Raw genomic sequence first — 21,380 nt, forward strand, 5'->3', positions numbered from 1 at the left:
AGCAGGTAGACCTGGTTCACATCCTGGTTCTGACACTTCCTAGCCACTTTTCTAAAGTGAGAAAATATCACAGACCTCCACGTGTTATTTGGAGGATTTAAGGAAAGCCATGGCTATCTCGCACAGTGTCTGGCACCCGGTATGAATGAACCATGTGATGGCCGTTGGCTAAGGTGCTGACTGGTAACCACGTCCTCGTCCTGTCTGGCTTCTCCCCTTCCTGGTCCCTCCCTCCTTGCCCAAGCAATCAGGACAAACATTGCACAGGATGAGATCTACTTGCTTCGCTGGGCCTTGGCATAACCATTAGAATGGGGAAGATAGGAAACCCAGAACATGTCTCAACTGCAAAATTTAACAACAATGAAAATGAAATCCTAGTGTTTCAGAATCTTCAGAAAAGAAGAAGATGGGAAATGTCCTTCCTGTTCAAAGGCAGGCTTCTGTGTCCCAGGTCTTTCTATGATCTCTCAGGAGGAAGAGAACGCGGCCATCTCCCTCCATTCTTCACTCACTCTATTCCCCCTGCCTTCAAGCATGGAGACAGTCCACATGGATTTCCCTCATGTATGGGAATTTACCACTCCAAGGAGAAATTTGAAATTCAGAAGATGGTCCTTCCTGCTTCTCCAGAGAGCCAGGAAGGGAGTTTTCTCTTCTGCCCCTCCTTTTCTCACCTTTCCTGTTAATTAAGCAGAAGTCCCAAATGAGATTGAGGGCAGCCTTGCTTTTCTCAGATCCATGCAGCTTGGTGGTATCAGCAACACCCCTCCTGAACACAGCTCTGCAGAGTTCTATTCTTGCCCCATGCCCACTGATTCTGCTGCATTGCCTTGGCAACCAATTAGAATACTTCCATGTGTGCATCGATATCATCCTTCATTCTGCAGATCCAGGGCACCCTGCTCAGAGGGTTGTGGCATGTCAGGCAGTTGGTGCTCTCTCTGGCTCCATTCTGGTCTGACTTCTTTTCTCACCTCCCAATTGCCTCTGAATCCCCTGTAAGCACCTACGTGCCATTCCTAACACACCTGGCTTGACATCAAGAAACACCCTTGTCAACAAGACAGGGGCTGGAAGGGATCCTGGGAACAAAATGGCTGGTATATCCCCTTTCCCTCTAGCCTCAGGGGAAGACATCAGGAGCTCCTGAGCCATGAAGCTGCTGAGTCTAACTGCAGCTTCTTACAACAAGGCAAGCAGCACGCGTTCAGTCATTAAATATTTACTGAAAGCTGTTTGCATTTCAGCCAGTCTGCTAGGGACAGAGGAGACAAGATACCTCCTTAACCTTATGGAGCTTATAGTTCAGTGGCAGAGAGAAGTGACTGGAAAATGCTATACCGTCTGATGCGTGCTGTGGAAGCCAGAGAACTGTGGGCCTCTGGGAACTTGAGGAGGAACCTATGGCCAGATTAGGACTTTGAAAGAGGGCTGACTTCCCAGAGGAGTGAAGGTTACACTGAGACCTAAGCATGGGCTGCAGTGGCCACGTGGGCCAGTTTCCTGACTGGTGGAGAGTTTCATTCTCGCCTGGCTGAACCCCTGGTTCTGGGCTGGGGTGATCTGTTTGAGGCACCCCAGGAGTATATGCCTTGATTCTTCTGCTGTCACCCAGGAAGGTATTAGTAAGGTGATTCACATCTAGAAGATTTCAGTCACTGCATGACTTTACACCAAAAATAACGTGCTGCTTATTCCTCCCATAGCTCTCTAATGGCTTGATTCATGAAGAGTTCATTCTTGCATCATCAAGAGTTATTCCATGATTCCATGAGGTCAACCACAGACATGAAGGTATTCATTTATAAAATATTTGGGGGTTCCTAATATGGGCCAGGCTGTGGGCTGGGTGCTCTGAGCACTGTACTGAGAAACCAAAAAAGTTGCTTGTTCCTCTTGGGCTTAGATAAAAGACTGGAGAAATGACAGAGATCAGAGGCGAACTCAGCTAATAATTGAGTCCTCGAGTCTGAGGCCAGGAGCATCTGTGGTATGAGGTTGTACTGGTGTGGGCTTTCAAGATGGAGCCTGGTACAGAGCAGGTGCTTAGAAGATTTCTGTTGAACCCCCTGGCTTCTGAGCTGGGGTCTGGAGCTGAATCCCCTGGGGCTGACACACAGACCCAAGTTGCAGGAACCTGCCCATGACAAAGGGACTTTTCTTTCCCTGCCTGTGCTCTACCACCTACTTTGTACACACTGGCTGCCATTCCTATCTGCTAGGGTTACTGGGTATCCCAGCCATTTCAATGGGGGAAAATGGCTGTGTCTGCCAGGAGGTGGACACGGCTCCTCACTTGCCCAGTAAGCTCAGCCAGCCACTTTAGCAGTGTTTGGCTGCACTGAATCCCTTAGGCAGATACAGCCCATGGGCCACGAGATGACACAGAACCAGTGTGGCTGTGGAGAGATTTTACCATACAGAGTACCCAACATGTGTCTTCCTAGTGGTGGTCTGAGGCTAGGTATCCAGTTACCTGGTCTCTACTGCGTCTGTTTCCTTCTCCCTCTCCTCCAACTCTGATTCTACTCCAGCTATTCCTGTCCTGTCTTACCTAGCACCCACGTGCCCAGAACAGATGCTGCCTTTTCACCCCCTGACCATGTCTTTCCTGACCATTAAAACACCTGTTTTTTTCTAGGAAATTTCTTTTGGTTGGCCAAGTTTCATTTCTCTCAAACTGAATCACCTCACTGACATTTTAGTAAATGTCATTTATTAATCATCATCTTAATAAATCATCATTTCTTGAGTCTAAGACTTCCCTGTCTTAATTGACCTTACTGAGTTATAATTTGTAGAGGAAAAAAATGCAACTATTCTTAAGTGTACGGTTTGATAAATTTAGACAAACCTATACACCACCACATAAAACATTTGCATTATCCCTCACCAAATAACTATGTGGTTTGCCATTTGTAGAATTTTATATAAATGGAATCAGACAATACGTAAGCTACCCCTTTCTTTATATCTTAACGTTTCTAAAATTGGATGTATCTTACAGCGAATATCAAACATGGTACTATTTCCTTTTTCCCTTAAGTGCTATAAAGAAAATTGTAACACATCTTCTAATGGTTTGACAGCGCCAAAGATACAGGGTCATGTTCCTACTTGAAATGCTGCCTTCCCTTCCTACTGGAGCCAGGTCTAATGGGTAATATCTCTGAGTCAGGGGTGTGTGTGTATGTGTGTGTGTGTGTGTGTGTGTGTGTGTGTGTATCACACACATTTATATATATATATATGTGTATATATATCCACTTATGTATATATATATGTGTGTGTGTGTTATTGACTAGTTGGTTTTGCCACTAGAAAGTAAGCACTGGAAAGGTGAGAATCCTAACTTTGCTGTCTTCCCCTAGTGCTTACACAGCTGGACACTGATAGGAGCTAAAGAAACACTACAGAAGGTGGTGACAGTGAGTTTCAATTCCAAAAATATCTTCTAATAGCAAGAACTTGCCTGAAACTCTTCTTGGAATGAGTCCGTAGTTTCTAATTACAACACAGCTTCTCTTTGTGGGCTCAGCTGCCTTTGCATTAGTAGGAGACATTTTCCCAAATTTGTCGCATGTACAATTAATACTATTCAAGGTATTAATAAAAGGGAGGAGAGGGGCATGCCACTGTCAAAGAAATGTGGGAAACATTTCTTATTATAGTTATCACTTAGAGATTCCTACTTCATCAGCATGCTAAAAGTTCTGACAAGTGCTGCTGCAAAGAAAAAAAAGTTTAGTTCTCTTCTTGTGTGTGTGAAGGTTTTATTTATTTATTTGAGGGAGAAAGTGAGAAAAAGAGAAAATGAGTTGGGGGTGGGGGAGAGCAGGAAAAGGAAAAGCAGACTCCTTCTTCGCTTGAGCAAGGAGCCCAATGCAGAGCTCAATCCCAGAACCCTGGGATCATGACCTGAGCCGAAGGCCGATGCTTAACTGACTGAGCCACCCAGGTGCCCCTGTTTAGCTCTGTTTTAAGCTTTGACCCTGAGCTTGAAAGAACATCCCTCTGTAGCGTGTAGATCATGCCTTATGAAAGACTTCTCTAATACGTATGCATGATTTAAGAAAGAAATGAGAAAGAAAATGAGAAGGAAAGTGAAGAGAGCTGTATCTGAACGGGGCCCAGCTCAGCCCAAAGTTATGCAGTGGCGTCTGCAACGGGAGAGATGAAGATGCTTTTTGTGAGTAAAATGACTGAACAAACGTTCTACCTCCTGCTCGCATCATCTCTCTATCCTATGAAGGGCCGTATGGGCAGGCAACCTTTCCTAAGAGGAAAGGAAAACAACACAAAAATATGTGTTGGCTAATCCCTTAGGTGACCTGCCCTGAGTGGTAGGTAATTGAGGTTGCGTTGGGAGAGCCCGCCGCCCCACCCCTCTGCCTTGGCCACCCTCTGGGAGCGGAGCTGCTGTGCGTGTCCCACCCTTCGGCCAGACAGCTTTAACTGATGAGAAAACTGAAACAGGTAATAGGATCGCTCGTTAAAACACAGAGGAACGCACCTGCAGGAACTACCCTGGCCATTCAAATGATGGCCAAGTCCTCAAAAACAGCACTGACCCAGTCCGCGAAGAGATGAAAGGAACTCAGACTGGGCCAGGTGATATCAGGCAGAGACTATAAGATGTGTACAAGAGCTCTCTTCCCATCTTAAAAAAGATTTTAAACATCAGACAGTAAAACAGACTCTTTTTTTCTTTCCTGGTATACATGCCTGTGAATTTTAACAGATACCTGGACTCCTATAACCACCACCATTGTCTGGGTACAGAACAGTTGCCTCACTGAAGAAAACTCCCTCATGACCCTTTCTGGTCACATTGTCTCTCGAAACACCATAGTCTCCAGCAACCACTCAGAACCATTATTTTCTATCACTATAGTCTTGTCTTTTTAAAACTCCCCTTCCTTTCCCTATCCCCTCTGCTTCATTTTTAAATGGGAGTCTCTGGATGGTTATGTGAGGCTGAACTCCAAATCCCATGCCAGCAGACTCTCTCCTCTACTGTTACTATTTTGTTATTTTCTGTTGCTAACATTCATCAGCATCTGTGATGTGCCAGGCATCTGTACTCATTTTACATACATTATCTCATTTTAATCTTACAATAGGCTCATGATAGATGCACACCATTATTATCTCCATTATACAAACATGGAAACTGGGGGTAAGAGAGGTTAAGCGACCTGCCTAAAGCAAACTGAATCCCAGCACAAACCCAGCTCTATCTGATGACATATCCCTAACATTATGGTAAATAATAAAAGGGAAGGGATTGTAACTAGGAAAGATGTACACAGAGAGAGGCTGGGGGCAGAGCCAATTTGGCACATATGGTTTTTAAAAAGATGCACCAATGTGTGTGAAGGTGGAGAACCATCTGGGTCTCCTGACTTCTCCACCTTAGCTCCTGCTTTATGTCTTCCTCCACCTGTCGCATGCGGTCCTTGCTGACCAGGTGGCCTCTGCTTGCTGTTTTCAGAGGCGTGGGTTACTTTTAGTCTCCTTGCCAATTTTGCAGAAAGCACTGTCTCTGTCACAGGACACAGCAGCTGAGACCCAGAGAAGAAGCTGGATACCTTCTGGTTTCTACTTAGCTCAATTCCCTTGTGTGTTTTCTGACCTGATTTCCCCCCCTCAGGTGCTTGCAACACCAGCTAAAGAAGTTTCTAGGACACAGCCACCTGGTCTGTGCGCTGGAGGTGGCAGGTGTGTTCTCGCTGAGCTGGGGCAAGCGAGACAGAAATGTGTGTGGTTGGCATGATGTGTAACAAAGAAGAGAGAAAGTCCGGCCCTGCAAGACCTGGGGCAGAGACATTTGTGCTGGGGATAGAGAGGCAGGAGAAGGGCAACTAGAGAAGTTACGGAAGAATCAGAGATGCTGGGAATGGAAAGTTCTTCACCTACATGAGGTGTTCGTTTGAGCTTGTTACTTGGGGAGAGAAGCCAGCTAGTGAGTTTTCTCCTGGAATCAGTTCCTAGCTCCTTCAGGGTCTTGGAAGTGGGCTGCTAAGCCAGTGCAAGTTGGGAAGAATCACACATCTGAATCACAGCCATGGGTCATGTGGAGAAAAATCAAACAGGCCAGATATCAGGATACCAGGGACCATCTTTGGATGGCACTCTATTAACAAGCGGGTGAAAGAGGACGGGCAGTTTAGAGCGAAAAGTCCTGAGTCACTTCAATAACAATACCAGCTAACATTTGCTGAGCATGAGCCGTCCCCGTGCTAAGAGCTAATTGACATGAATCACCTCATTTATTTCTCCCAGCAACCCTCTGAAGTAGGCGCTACTATTATCTTCAATTCACAGATGGGGAATTGAGGCCCTGAGGTTCAAGGGACTCACCCAAAGTATACAACTGTCGAGCAGCAGCAGGAGGATTTGAATTCTTATATTTTTCAAATCTAAGCTTGCAAGTTTCACTGCTTTCCTGCCTGTCTTAATTCAGAAATATTTCTAAAAATTCACACAGTAAGGAGGAAGAGAGATCAGCTATTCAGGAGGCTGTAATCTTCTCGAAGGCATGTAAAGTTCCTTCTGCCTAACTGCTGTGAGGGAAGCAGTAAGAACTGGTAGGGTTTGTGTGGCGGGAGGCTGTCCAAGGGTCTGTTGATCTTACCTGTTGGTCTGAAATAACCGCATGCTGTAGGAACCGACAGCCATGCCTCAGGTTTTCTTTTTACTCAGTAGGCTTGGGAGGGTTTTGGACAGGTAGGCACAATGGACTGTTTTTTCTCTCTTTGGCTGGCACCAGGAAGTGGGACTATTGGATCCATCGGCATGCCGACTGGCACGAGAAGCACCAGGCTTCTTTGAGCCAACAGAAAATCCCGACGAGCTCATCTATTAGATGAGCCTGGGTGAGCAGAACAGGCTTTGGGCTTCACCAACTCCCAGACAGGGAGGGAAGGGAACTCTTAGAGAATGTCAGGTTAACACCGTGGCCCCTGGAAAAGGTGTTTTACAAAATGGTACCCTGCGACAACAGGTTATTTATGCCCTCTTCAGGGAGCACTTTATACTTAGTATTATCCTGGGCTGGACTCGTCCCAGACTGAAGCTCAGTAATAATACCCATTTCACCGTCCTGCCAAGCGCTATCACTCCTTCTGTGTCTTGTGGAATTCCTCATGCACGGCAGGGCACAATAAACAGTCAATAATAATGTTTACTATGATAATGATCTTCCAAATGCCTTTCATCTAAGGATCTCAACGTGCTATGTAAACACTAATTAGTTAAGCCTCACAATGGCTCTCTGTTTTTACAATATATTTTCCGATTTTATAGAATTTTAAATTGAGACCCAGCAAACTTAAGTGGCTTGTCCAAAGTCATACAGCAGGTTTAAATTAATGATAATGATGATACTCTGCATTTACAGGGCATGTGTTTTCGAAGACACTGAGAGTGTGTTGCAAAGATAATTTTCACACTGTCCTGGAGGAAGGTAGGGAGCAAGTATTACCAGGGGCTGACTGAACTAGGTAACCTGAGGAGGCAGAGAGGGCGAGGATCTGACCGAGGATGCCAGTGCCTCCTCTGCCTCTCAGGACAGTGCGGCATCCCAGACAAGACTCAGTTCTCTTCACTGAGGGAGGCATGCCTGCTTGTGCCCTCACAGGAAAGACAGCTACATTCTTGGAAGCAGAGACAGGCTGCAGAATGACAACCATATTTACATGCAGGAACAGGTCTGTTCACAACCCCATTGAGAGAGGCGAAAGGGATGAGAGGAGCCACTTCCAGTAAGGAAGGATGGCTAAGAAAATGAAGGCAACGGGGGTGGCTGGGGGAGGCTGCCAGCTCTGCTCTCTTGCAGAGTATCTTGACTAAGGCAGGGCCCGCCTGAAAGCAGCAGCCGCCCACAGCCTGCTTCTGGGCTGCTGCCTCCCGACGAGGACTTGTTCCAGTGCGGCTCAGATGATGGGCACGACCCCGTCACTGGCACCTTTGTCTGATATTACAAGTCCTTGTGAAAGAGTTCCAGGGACATGCAGTATCTTACCGGCTGTCTCTTACATATCACCACCTCTCAGTCCCACAGTTCCCTATGCCAGGAGGGGCCTGGAATCTTCTACGGTTCAAAAACTTGGCAGCCCTGGATACCTCTGTGGCTACCTTTTCTTAACACAGCCACATCAAAAAAGATAAAAACCTGAACAAAAACATTCCAAGAGGTTAGGGACTTGCCTCCTCCTAGTTTAGCAACACTTTCTTAGCAGTGAAGATACTCCACCAGGAGCCAAGTCCGACCTTGCTGGGTGGGGGAGGGGTGGTTGCTGTGTCTTAGAAATTCAAAGGAGGATTTGCTGACCTCCATGGAGCCCCATTCTCTACAAACAAGGCACTTGAGAGAAGTTTGCTGCCTACCCACACCCTGCCTTTTGCAGGCCTGTGGATTCTGATTGATGAGTAGTCCTTGGGCTAACAGGAAGCCTGAAAGAAAGAAGGATGCCAAGCCCTTTTCTGGAATGTGGTCACACAGAGGAGCACAATACAATGGCAATAAAAAGTCTGCAGTGAAGAAATCACACCAATGCCCGTTTCTTCCCGCTCTCGTTTTCGACCATTGCCACATTCCCCTACTGCAAGGGCAGCTTAGAGATGCACTGAACAGAAGGAGGGGGTGAGCTGTTGAAAGGAACATTTTACAAGTGTCCTGACAGCACATCATAAGCCGATTCTCCTGTGCGGGAAGGAATCCGCGATGACCCTTCCACCCGCTGTTACTCTTCACAACAGAGCTAAGGGACTCTGCCGTTCGCTTTAAAGCGCTTCGCTTTAGGTAAGACTTCACAGAAGCCAGCCTTGACTCTCTAAGTGTGCCGGCCACCCAGGTCACGGCTTTCTGTGTCTACTTTGACACAATGACTCCTGGGGTTACAGTGTGCATAATCCCACAGGGCTCACAAGGACTGTGTTCTCCTCTTGAGATGTGCCCTTAACACAGTTTCCCACAAAAGGCTCGCGGCCACGTCAGATGGAGACCTTCCCTCCGGAGTCCTGTGCACGGCTGGCCAGAGCGATTTGCACTATCCAAACACCAAACACACGACTAGGATCTCCCGTGCGCCACTCCTGGGCCCTTGCGGTCATTGCAGCCGCCGAGGAGCATTTTAAGTACGTTTGATTCATTTTGTAAAGGAAGACATCTGCAGGGCTGCTGTATACACGTGTTGTACTTCACAGCCCAGCCTTCCGATCGAGCAGTCCACCCACAGATACGGGTTCCTCCTGCACAGTCTTCGGGCGTTCAAGTTATCTTGATAGCTTCCCGAATGCATCATGAACGAGCACTGTCATACTAGCACTTTAGGACTTGGGGTGGGAAGATGGGGTTGGGTAAAATTAAAACAAAACCGGACATTTAACTTCTCAAAGATCTCAAAAGCAAAAGGCAGCTGGATTTGTTTTTCTTTCTTTTTTCCCCTCCTCTGTATATTTCCCATGCACTGCTTTGGATGCAAACAGCAGAAGTAAAAGATGAAAAATAATCACAAAGGCTTTCTTTGTGCTACTACCTTCTAGACAAGAAGCAGGAGGAGCCTAGGAGACTTGAACAATTCTAAGAATTCCTGGGTGGATGAGACAGGCTCAGGATTCCACCAGGTTTTGGTAAAATGATCACTGCCCACAGAAACTTATCTCTGGGGAATCAGTGGCGGCACTCTTTGAAACCTAACTACAGGAAGATAATCCCTAGCTGCTGGTATACATAGATCCAACCTCTAAATGGACATGATATGAACAAATAAGATCTTTCTTACCCCATCCATGTGGATTCTGATATTAGGCACCAGGCGGAAAGGGCTGGACTGCAGACCTCTGGGGTTAGTCCTGCTTTTCCTGCTGTCCTGTGGGGTCAGCATGCTGGGCCTGCGGAAGGAGCCCCCTCTTCCCAAGCTCTGCCCCGAGCGCACACCATCCAGAAGACGCACGAGCAGCAGGTTGGCTGGCAGTGCCTCGATGCTGCAAAACACCAGGGTCCGGCATTCGGGGCACCTCAGCTCCTTGTGGGCCTTGAAAATCCTCTGGAGACATGGTTTGCAGAAGGTGTGCTGGCACGGGAGGACTTTGGCTGTGACATCGAGCTTTTCAAAGCACACGGGGCACTCCAGAAGATCAAGTAACGTCAGATCATCCATTTTATTTTAAAACTCCAGTCCTGACCTGGAGGGGGAAAGTCCGCATTGTAGGGCGAGCTGGGCCAGGGAAGTAAATCCGGTCTCTTGGGAGCGTCAGAATTCTTGCCTGTTTGAATGAGAAAGGAAGAGAGGAAAAGAATGTGACTGCTCCGGGAGGTATATCCCACCTACAAGGAGGCAGTGTCTCATAAGACAGTCTGCAAGTTACTTTGTTCCAGCACCCAAGTTTCAAATGACTCATTCTGATTCAGTGCTAGCAGGTAGAAGGCTCAACTCCTGCCTGCTGGATCTCAGAGGGAGCATTCAGCACGGTGACTGACGACTTACTCACTGCTTTTCTGTGTGCAAGCAAGAGCAGTGATAAGAGTGGCCAGTTGAAGTGGCATATGTGCTCCTTTCTCCCACCTAGGGCTTGGAAGGAGCTCCTGTTCCCTGCCAGACAATTGGTTTTGGTTCTCAAATCAAGGCCTCCTCAGAACACGACTTCTATGAAGCTATCTAGGCCTTCTTCCCTTAGGTTTATCTGTTATCTCCAGCACAAACAGACAAATTTACATTGATATGTTTATCTGAATCTCATGCAGATGGAGAATTATTTCCTTCACTATACATCCTCCCCCATTATGTTGTTCTAGCAGTGTTCAAGAAAAATATCTATGAGAAACCTATTTTCAAAAATTGTTTGCCTTAACTACATGCCAGGACGCTTGGAAGCTTTTTCCTCTCCCTCCTTCTCTCCCTCCCTCCCTCTCCCCTGCCTTTTCTTCCCTGATTATTCTAGCCTCCAAGACAATATTCCTCCCACAAGATGAAGTCACACAGCCTGTTTAGTTACTCTGACAAGTGTTCTCAGTTTCACCTGAAGGAGACAGGAATTCTGGATTGTGGTCAGAACCTGCAAAAATCAAGATGGAGTAGTGTATACAGGTGTGTGTGTGTGTGTGTGTTTGTGCCTGCTGCTGTACCTGCGTGTGCTCGTGAGTGTATGTGTGTGGTCTGAAAACATCCTTATTCCAGAAACCATTTCCTCTTAGACGTCTGGAAAGAAGTCTCCAGTTGAGAGAAGTCTCCTGGGAAGAGGTCATTTGTCCCTCACAAGCGCCAAAATTGTGCACAGCAGCCTGGAAGGTTTGGCGGGAGGGTGGGGGGCCCCACCAGTCAGCAAAGAGAACCTGACACACCAGGATGAGAGATGGCACCTTGCCTTCCTGAGACAACTCTCCAAAGACGTTAGCTCTGGGGAGATGTGCGGGGGGCCACTAACCTTGAGCTTGTAACCCCAGCTGAGTTCAGCTCAGCACGATCTTCTGCTTGGCCAGGCTCCCTCCAACTTGCTGCCTTTTCCCCAGGAGCCGCCGCTGCTGCTGCTGCGCTTTAAAAACTTTAACAACTCTGAGTCTTACTCATTTCAAGGATCGCCTTACTCAGCCCTGTTAACGCTTTCGCTGCCTGACAGTCGGCAGCACTTTTCTCTTGAGTTCACTCTCTGCTACTGATCTTCCCTTCATGGAACTGAGTTGATTTCTGGGAAAAGATTATAAGGGACAAGATGTAAGCCAACCCTTAAGGCTAAATATTTACAGTTTATATTTTCACTTTTCTCATTTTGTCTCCTTTCCCAGAAGTTGAAACATGCTCAGTTACAAACATGCCAAGGTGACTGTGTTTATTTTAAACCTTTATAAGGATTTGCTGAAAAGGTCAAACATATTAACGGTAGCTATAACAAAGATAAGCCAGCCACCTAAAAAGTACTGCTCCTTAAAAACATAGTTCTTATTTGAATTTGTAGATTTGAGACAGAGTTTTGTGATCTCTTTGCTCAAACTCTTTAAGTTTAAAAAAAAAGAGTCATATCATGGTAGCACATATACATTTTTGAAAAATCAAAGCACAGAAGGGCTTTGAAAAAGGAATGGTTCCAGCCTCTCTTCCTGCCTGGTGCCTACTGGAATCTTTTTATAGCCCAAATAATGCTAACACTTTTATGTCTTGATTTATCAATAATACATTTCATGTAAAGTTACATAGGTATTCAATAAAGTAAATAATCATGATACTATTACTTAACCCCAGAGTAGCTCTTATCTGTGCCAAGTGCTGTTCTACTTTACTTACACACTAACTCATTTAATCCTTTTAGCAAGCTGGTAATACACTGCATTCTTCTTTATCCTCAGTTGCTGAGGAAACTGAGACCCAGGGAGGTCAAATAACTTACTCCAGGAGTCACAGCTAGCAAGAGACAAGTGTTCTGTGCTCTGCATTACCGTGTCTTATGGTGATACAGCTTTAAGGGGAGGAGAGACGGTTGAAGGGTGGTAAACCTCATCAGGGATGGCAGGAAGTCAAAAGATAATGACCCAAGCTGACCAATCAACTTCTTTTGCAAATGAGGCAGCTAGGCTCAGAGAGATCTAGAGATTCCCAGTAAGTTAGGGGCAGAACTGGGACTAGAAATTGGTGTTCTTTTTTTACTGTATCTTCTCTCTCAACTTAAGGATGACAATTCTTTATGATGCAGAAAGTACTTTGCTACCACTCCATGGGAAAATCTTAAGAGGGGATCAAGAGGCCCCAGAACAGATGGTGGTGGGTGACATGTTTTACAAAGTTCTTCCATGTTATTTCTGAGAAAGCAAAGATGCATGGAGTTCACAACAGGGGAGAGCTTTGGGATGGAGCAGATGAAGTTATCTGTCCTCTGAGCAGAGACCTGATTTGAATACATGTCAATTTCGGAAACCATTTTCAACTCTTTTTTTCTCTCTCTTTTATGAAAGGTTTTTGGGGCTTTAGCAACATCAAATCCACTCTGTTGCCTGTCTCCTTCAATTAATGTCTACTTTTATAAATTCTGTGCTCATAAGGAAGCCTCCTGTAGTCTGAAGCCCTTTGTTGTCCCTTACGCTTTTTCCCACTTGGTAAAGCTGAGCCCTCTCCTCTGTGAGCTGCCCTGCAGTCCCCTCAACCTCTAGAAAGTTCTGCTCCAGTGCCAGAACTCTTGCTGCAGGGGTGGGCAACATTCTCTCTCCTCCCCACTCTTGTTCTTAAACACATTCTGCCTCCTTTAGATGCCCAAATCTGCACCACATGCACACACACACATGCTTGCATAAAGACAAACACACACATAACCTTAAGAGTAATATTTATGAAGCACTTGCTGTATGCCACAGACCAGTGCTAAGATTTTAATAGATTATCTCATTAAATCCTCCCAACCACCCAATAAGGTAGGTGGCATAACTTTCCTAGGATTACAAAGCTTCTGATCTGACCCTGGGTTGGCCCAGTCCCAGGGCCTGTGTTCCTTTCCATTATTGCTTCCCACATAATAAAGTCAGGTACATGCCATAAATATACCCATATATCTTTATTGTATAAATCCATACACATTTATACATATGTCCATATGTACACACCAGTTGATCTCAGAGCCAACCTAAAAGAAGAAGACAGAAACTGCTCAGTCTCATGCACCTTCATGTCATAGCTCAGCCAGTGGTCTCAAGCAGCTTCAAACCCTCCCTTCCCTGACAAAACTCAAAAACCCAGTTCCCATTCCAGGAAGGCAGCATAGATCCAGCAGGTTGCTCTGCACTATGTATCTGGCAGTTGAAGATTCAGCAGAATAGAAAAGTGACGGTAGCATCTTAGAATCTTAAGCACTCGTGAAAGACAAAGTTTACACTGAGCAGGAGTGGTCTTTTAACACCTCCTAATTCACACCCTGTAGGTGGTCCCCAACACCACCCACACCTGAAGTTAGTCTTGGTAGAAACTTTTGAAGCTTGAAAAAAAAGGGGGAGTTTTAAATGGGGATTTCATCCTGGCTTACCCAAATGCTACCTTGGCGTCAAATCAGATGAACAGGTAGTCCTCAAAAATAAACAAAAAGTTGAACTATGTATGCCTTGCCAGACTCCAGGCTCAGTCCACCACCTCCACCCCTCCCACCTCATCAACGCTCTTGTTTATATTACGTACTGGTATGTAATGATTACAGACTGTACTTTTTCCATACCTGTGTGATGTTTGAGTTTCTGCTGCTTGTATTTACCAGTATATCTCCATTTATGTAAGACAAACACACACACACACACACACACACACACACACACACAACAAAAACCTAAATCTGATCATATTGTTCCCCTTTTCACAACTCTTCAGTAGGTTCTTGTTGACCTTAGATAAAACCCAAATCCCTTTTCTGATTTACCAGGCCCAACAGAATCTGGCTCCTACCTACCTCTTCTGCCTCAACTTACTGCACATCACCCCTTCACCCACCCACACCAGTCCCACTGGCTTTTTCTCTTGACCCAGGACAGCTTGTTTTTCTACCAGAATGTATTTGTTCATGCTCTTCTGTCTGCAACATTTTCCAGTTATATTCTTCCTCCTCTCTTCCTACTCTCCCCCACCCTTTGCTGTTTTTTTTTTTTAACCTCCCACCCCCGCAAATTTTAGTTTAAATGCCACTTCCTCAGGGAAGCCTCCCTTGACTCTTATGAATAAAAAGTTTATCATCCTAAACTTATCCTTCATAGCAGTTATCACAACCATAATTCAGTAATTATGTTATAATGATTTAATGCCTGATTCCCCAAACAGACAAGCTCCAAGAAAAGCAAGGCACTTACGTGTCTTGTCACTGCTCTTTCCCTTAAACCTAACCCAGTGACTGGCATGTGGTTGATGTTTAATAAATGCTTTTGAATGGTTTACTAATGAATGAATGATGTTCTTAAAAAACTGTGTCTGGGCATAAGTACACCAAACTGTTTTTTGTTTTTTTGAGTAGACCCCATGCCCATCGTGGGACCTGAACTCACAACCCTGAGATCAAGAGTCCCATGCTCTGAGAACTGAGCCAGCCAGGTCCCTTCCCCAAACCCCCTCCCATCCCAGGGGCAACAAACTGTTGATAATGTTTTTACCTTGGATACCTCTTGGGTGCTACTTCAAAGGTAGCACTCATCTCCTTAGGCTAAATTTAGCTCATTAGCCTCATTTCCTAGGCTAAATTTCTTAGAAATTTTGCCAGATTCAGGTGTACGCTACGTGGTGGTATCTTTCCTCGGGACCCTGCCATGTATCTCTTGCCCCCTGCCCTACAGCTTCTCTAATGTCGCAATACGGGATAATAGTGGGAGCTTGCTTCAGTCATATGAGCCTGGCCCACAACTGTGGATTCTTGACTAATGGGAAATCTATGGAAATATACTTCCTCCTTTCATCTTTTGGAGTAGGCAGTCCTGAGATTTCATAAGGTTCTTCATAAGGTTCTGTGGGATGAGTACCATTTAGCTATTGAGTGGCTAATGTAGCAATGTATCCTCATTGTTTCTTCCTTATTCTCTGAATCATTCCTCCATCCTTCACCCTTGCTCGCACATAAATTACCTTCAAGCAAGCAAGCAAGCCTTTGTTTCAGGCTCACATAGTTTCAAATTTAAAATTGGGTCACAAAACAAGTGTGCAATTTTTGTCAATCAAATTTACCTGCATTTTGGAATTATAATTTTAGAATTGTGCTATTTGTTTTGACGGTCTCTTAACACTTTGGTGGTCTCAGGATCTTTGCCCTAAAGCTGATCATTTGTAAAGTAATCCATAAATCCACCAAAGGGGTTAAAGTAATTGGAAATCTAAAGCATTGTAGAATGAAGACTTTCGTGACCATGACTGGACTCTTGTTGGCAGAAACCAAGTTTTATACTCCTTTGCTCTCTTTCCTCAGTACCTAGCATAAATTTGGAAATGTTTTATTTTATTTTATTTATATTTTTTTTTAAAGATTTTATTTATTTATTTGTTAGAGAGAGAGAGAGAGTGAGAGAACACAAGCAGGCAGAGAGGCAGGCAGAGGCAGAGAGAGAAGCAGGCTCCCCACTGAGCAAGGAGCCCGATGTGGGACTCGATCCCAGGACCCTGGGATCATGACCTGAGCCGAAGGCAGTGGCTTAACCAACTGAGCCACCCAGGCGTCCCTGGAAATGTTTTAAATACTTAAGTGAAACTTCACTTTAGTGTTTCCCAGATGCTAAATTTGCTTCTCTGATTTGGTTTTCTAATGATACTGGAAAACCTTTGGAATATTCAACGAGAGGAATGATTGGAGGAAAGTGGAAAACTTTCCAATAGTGGAAAAATGAAGGAGGGTGGAATGGCAGGGGTTGAATGTCTATGAGACATTCTTTCCTTCTTTGAAAGATGCAGGTCTGAAATGAAGTTGACTGTGAAATTTCCTCTCCTATCAGGAAGATGTCTGTAGGTGAAGAGTGTACTTTAGGGTATGCAATCACTAGTATAAATAAAGTACTAGAAGTACCTTTGGGTATGCAATCACTAGACCCACAGTAAAGTGACCCAAACTCCTAGCAAGGTTAACTCCACCCCGCATTTTCTAGAAATGACTTATGGTTCTTAAGTTTAATGAGAAACCAGTACTCAAGTGCATGGTTTTAAACTCCAATAGGCCTGATTTGAATCTCAGCTCTGCCAGAGGATGGAAAACTTGGGCAAATTCCTTATGTATAAAATGAAGTTATTAATAGGACCTATTTCATTGATTTGTTCTGAGGAGTTAATAAAATGCATATAGTAAATGCTTAATAGATGTAGGATCCTTCTTATGTTTCTTCTTTCTAGCAAGCAGATCCCATAAGAGAACCAAGAGCTATCTTCTCTAACCCAAACTAAAGCCAAAGAAGAACATAGTAGACCATATGATTGGTCGGTTCTTTATGGACCAAGATGGTTTAACGCAACGTATCCCTAACTTCAGTCATTTGCATCCTATCTCCATGCTACTTGCCATAGACATGCACGGAGACTTTCTCCTTGAAGTAATCAGAGGAGTGAAGGAAAAAGTGGCAACTTTCTCATTGTACAAGCCTGTGATAACCATTTTGTATTCCCAGGTTTTGGGAAACCCTGTTCTAGTTTGTCATAAAGGAATTAAAATGACTGTGAAGAACCTAAAGAAGGGCAGAACCCTACCATTTCCTGTGCCTTAAATGGTGGTTCACCACCTGTGCATCTATGTGAGGGGCTTTTACTTGGATTTCCTCCTCTTCATTTTCAACAGAAGACAATAATCTACTAAACATAGTTTTATTCTTTACAAGATTAGAAAGAAATTCTAAAGGCAGTTGTGCAAGGAGAGAAAGTAGGAAGGAAGATGCTTCTTACCATTCTATTAATAATAAAAACATAATTCAGTTTAAAAAATAATTCAGCTGGTCAAATCCAAGTAAAGTCTGTAGTAACTTCTTGTATTGTGCCAATGTCAATTTCCTAGTGTTTATACTGTAATATATATAAGATGTTGGGGGAAGCTGGTTGTAGGATGTAAGAGACGTCTCTGTACCATTTTTGCAACTGCTTGTGTTTATAATTATTTCAAAATAAAAAGTTAAAAAAAAGAAAGGCAGAAAAGAAAACCAGTAAAAACTATATATTCAAAACCTTGCAAATATATCCATACTCTCTGGCCCTGAAATATTACTTCCAGAAATTTATACTAATGTGATAGAGTTATACCCGACCATGTTCCTCATATAATTACTTATAATAGTAAAATGTTAAAAAATTCTTAATGTTCAACAACAGAGTAGGTAAATAAACAGTGATATAGATGGATAGATAGATAGATAGATATGCACACACACACACTCACACACACACACATTCTATACAACTATCAAAAATGATAGTGGAGATGTATATTTAATGACATGAAGGGTATTCACAATTAACCTATACAGAAACTTACAAGGCGTATGAGCCCAAGTTATTTAATAATAATACAAAGTATTTAATACTATTGAGACTAGAAGAATATATGCCAAAATGTCAGCAACAGTTAATTTCTGGCCTCTGGACTTATTCGGTTGATTTTATTTGATTTTTTTCATTTTGCTCATGTGTTTTTCTAATTTTTTTTTTTTTTTTTTTACAATGGACATGTTACTGGTATAAAAATTTCAAAGATAAAGAAGATGGCTTAAATCACTATAGATTTACTAAAACGTTTACAATGGGAGAGTTAAATCCTGTAACACTAAGACCCTATACATTACCATTGATAAGACAGCCATTTAAAAAGAAAAACAAATTACAAAGCTCCGAAACTGCTGTACATAGATGTTAATCCACACTAGATACTGTGCCTTACAAAAGAAAAGGGCTGTGATCACTTCACTCCTAACCAGTCTTCCTTCTCTTCCTTTACTGTTTCCTTTCTGATGAAATCAGTAAATGTTTTGATTCAAAACCATGAGCAGGTTGCAACCTTAATTCTTATTAAACTCAGGGCAAGTCTGTGCAAAAGCTGACGGTTTGCCTAGGCTATTGCATAACCACAATCTTATACTTTTGATCACAGGTGGGAAAGTTGAAAAACTCAGTAATTCCCTAAATACCCTGATTAGTCCTAGCTGTCTCTTAATAGGTAGGTCTTCTAGGGTATGAAATACACGAGAAGCAAATGTCTCCCCCTACCCATTTTTTTTTTAAGAATTAGAATTATTTTCCTATAACTTGCTATAAACATTTGTCAAATCAGTTAGACATTTCTTGGGCCCTGTAATGGTGCTAATTATACATTAATTATATAATATTATGTTATTTACTCATTTGGCCTTATAAATTATATCTCTCTTCTACATAATCTCTGTTCCCTAGTGCAGGAACCATTCCTGTAGTGTTCATTTGTGCCTGACACCAGTAAGTGCTTAATAAATATTTGCTGAGTGAGGAGGATGACTCACTTGTGTTTGGAATTCTTACCGCATTCCTAGGGAGAAAGCTTGGGAATGCTTTGGAAACTCACCTCTATCACTAACAGTTCTGTGACCCTGAGTACTCAACAGCTTAAGCCTATCCATAAAAGTGCTATCAGTAATATATACTTCCCAGGTTTGCTGTAAGGAATAAACTTCCTAATACATGTTGGTAGCACTTTGAATAGTGTCTGCTGCATACAATCCAGTCCACAGCATCTGAATTCCTCTCTTTTGTTCTACACGTGATTTATCTCTTTCTGCAATTGTTTCTAACTTATTCTAATGGTTAAGAGCATACATTCTGGAGTCATAAGGTCTGTGCCATCTTATTAAACAAGAGTGTGACCTTCAGCAAGTTGATTAAACACTCTATACTTGATTTTCTCACCTGGAAAACAGCGATGGTCATAATACCACTGGCTGCATAGGATTATTGTGAGCATAGAGTGAGAAAATGCTCATAAAATGCTTCAAAGAGTGTGACAGAGAATAAGTGCTCAGTAAAGGTCAGCTATTAGTCTCTTACCAGGCCTCTTATTATCTAGCATGTTGCATCTAAAGTATAGTTTAAAACTGAGCCCAACTCCTGGTGTGTTTCCCTGAAGGAGTTATTCATTCCGACTTGGCCATGACATGACTGTCAACTCACAGAACAGCTGCCCAGAGGCTTATTTGGTCATGGGCACTGCAGCACCCTGTAGAACTTTAGGAGGGGGTGGGGTTGGCTATTATGTTGGAATAAATAATAACAATTAACATTATTTTGTGCCAGATTCTGTGCAAGGAACTATAACCTTATTATCACTCTCATCTTAAGAGATGAGGAGACAGAGGTGTAGAGAGTGGTTATGCTTTGCCCCAGCCAGTATTTGGGGAAGTCAGGCCTTATGCCCAGGGAGTCTGCACTGTTAACCATCAAGTCATCCCATTTGCTGCATTTATCATTAAAAAAAAAAAAAAGAGGCTAATTTAATCAATACTTCATTGCACTTTTGATTGGAAATTTTTATCTTTATTTCCACACAGGAGAGCCTAAGCCTTGGAAACACAAGTCGCCTTCACAGAGTAACATCAGGTTAATCTATTAAAAACAGAAAGGGAAATAAACCTGAAACACAAAAGGAGGGAATATAGGTGGCAGTTCCTTTTTAGACAATAAAAATGCCAAAAAACTAAAAACTCATGAACACATTTGGATAAAAAAATCCTTTGGTTCTTAATAAGAATTGAAGAATGTCATAAATATAATGAGACTTGTTACTTCATTTTGTTTTTCATGCCCAGTTTGTAATTCATGCTCTGAATTAACTTTTCAGCTAGAATTCTAAATATATTTATCCTGCTAGGTCCATTTGCAATATCATCTTTATAGCCATTAGCTAGGGATAGGAATACTGGAGTATGAAGTATGGTAGACAGTTCATCTCTTGATGCTAGTCTCCCAAGTTCAACCACTCCTTGTCCCTTGCTTAGGACTAAAAAAAAGGCTTAGATTCTAAACCTACTGCCCCATTCTGGGATTATCTATAGAAATTTTAAATATGTGTTCCTTTTACTTAATAATTTCCCATTTAGAATTTTATTCAAGAGAAATGCCCACAAAATATGCAAAGATATAAACAAGGGTATTTACTGTTCTGTTGCTTGTAACTGAAGATAAATGGATCTAACTGAAATATCCAGCAGGATAGGACTGGTTATATGTATCATAATATAGTCACACAGTGAAATAAATAGGTAGAGTTGTATACACTGACATGGAGATAATGGAAAAGAAGACTGTAGGCAGTGTTCATAATACTCATAATGTTACAGAAAGGCTTTGTAAGGACTGACATCAATGACTGCAAACTCAGATGCATAAGGGGGCCAGAATGGTTTTAGAAATGGTCAGGTAGGGACTGTGACAACCTTGAGAACACACCCTGCATGAAAGTAACTGATCAGCTTCAGCTAATCTTTGCTAATGAGTTGGCAGATCTTTGGATTTTGCCTGATAACCTATAAATCATAGTGCTTTTCATGCTACTTTGTGACACTCTATTTACTTCTCAGCCATCCTGAAAGCTCCATGAAAATATTTCAGTTACATGAACCTCCTGATTTTCACTTTGGGGCAACCACTAGAAATATTAAAAATACATATATATTGTAAGTGGTCATCTGTGAACTGGCTTTGTCTTGCAGTCTCACTGCCTATCAACCTCCAAAATATTCTTACAACGGTTATCTTTGGCAAATCATATTTTGGGACAATATCACAGTATGGTCTTCCCTGCACTATCTATACATTGCTTTATATTTGTTTTTCTTTGTTTGCCCATGGCAAGAACCAGTTTATTGGTCCAGGTGAGGGGCAAGGGATCTATACAATGAGGAGTGAGGGCTCAGGCCTCCCCAGTGACTTAGAAAT

The 21,380-nt window shown here is 43.2% G+C and overlaps 1 protein-coding gene across 9 annotated transcripts in view; it reads right to left on the reverse strand.

The window, feature by feature from the left end:
* SH3RF2 (SH3 domain containing ring finger 2) overlaps positions 1–11,646 on the reverse strand; it is a 125,819-nt gene extending 114,173 nt beyond the window's left edge. For 3 of the 9 annotated variants that reach the window (XM_045075335.1, XM_013052340.2, XM_013052341.2), the window contains exons 1-2: positions 11,434–11,640; positions 9,792–10,275 (exon numbers count right to left, since the gene is read on the reverse strand). In XM_045075335.1, the coding sequence (XP_044931270.1) occupies positions 9,792–10,169 (378 nt within the window). In that variant the 5' untranslated portion in view covers positions 10,170–10,275; positions 11,434–11,640. Of the gene's footprint in view, positions 1–9,791; positions 10,276–11,433 lie in introns of all 9 variants that reach the window. The other 6 variants (XM_004744708.3, XM_013052344.2, XM_013052345.2 and 3 more) reach the window with 6 other exon arrangements.
* Positions 11,647–21,380: the final 9,734 nt, after the last annotated feature.

The sequence above is a fragment of the Mustela putorius genome, unplaced genomic scaffold, assembly GCF_011764305.1.
Source record: "Mustela putorius furo isolate JIRA1106 unplaced genomic scaffold, ASM1176430v1.1 tig00000145_pilon_pilon_pilon, whole genome shotgun sequence".
Lineage (NCBI taxonomy): Eukaryota > Metazoa > Chordata > Mammalia > Carnivora > Mustelidae > Mustela > Mustela putorius.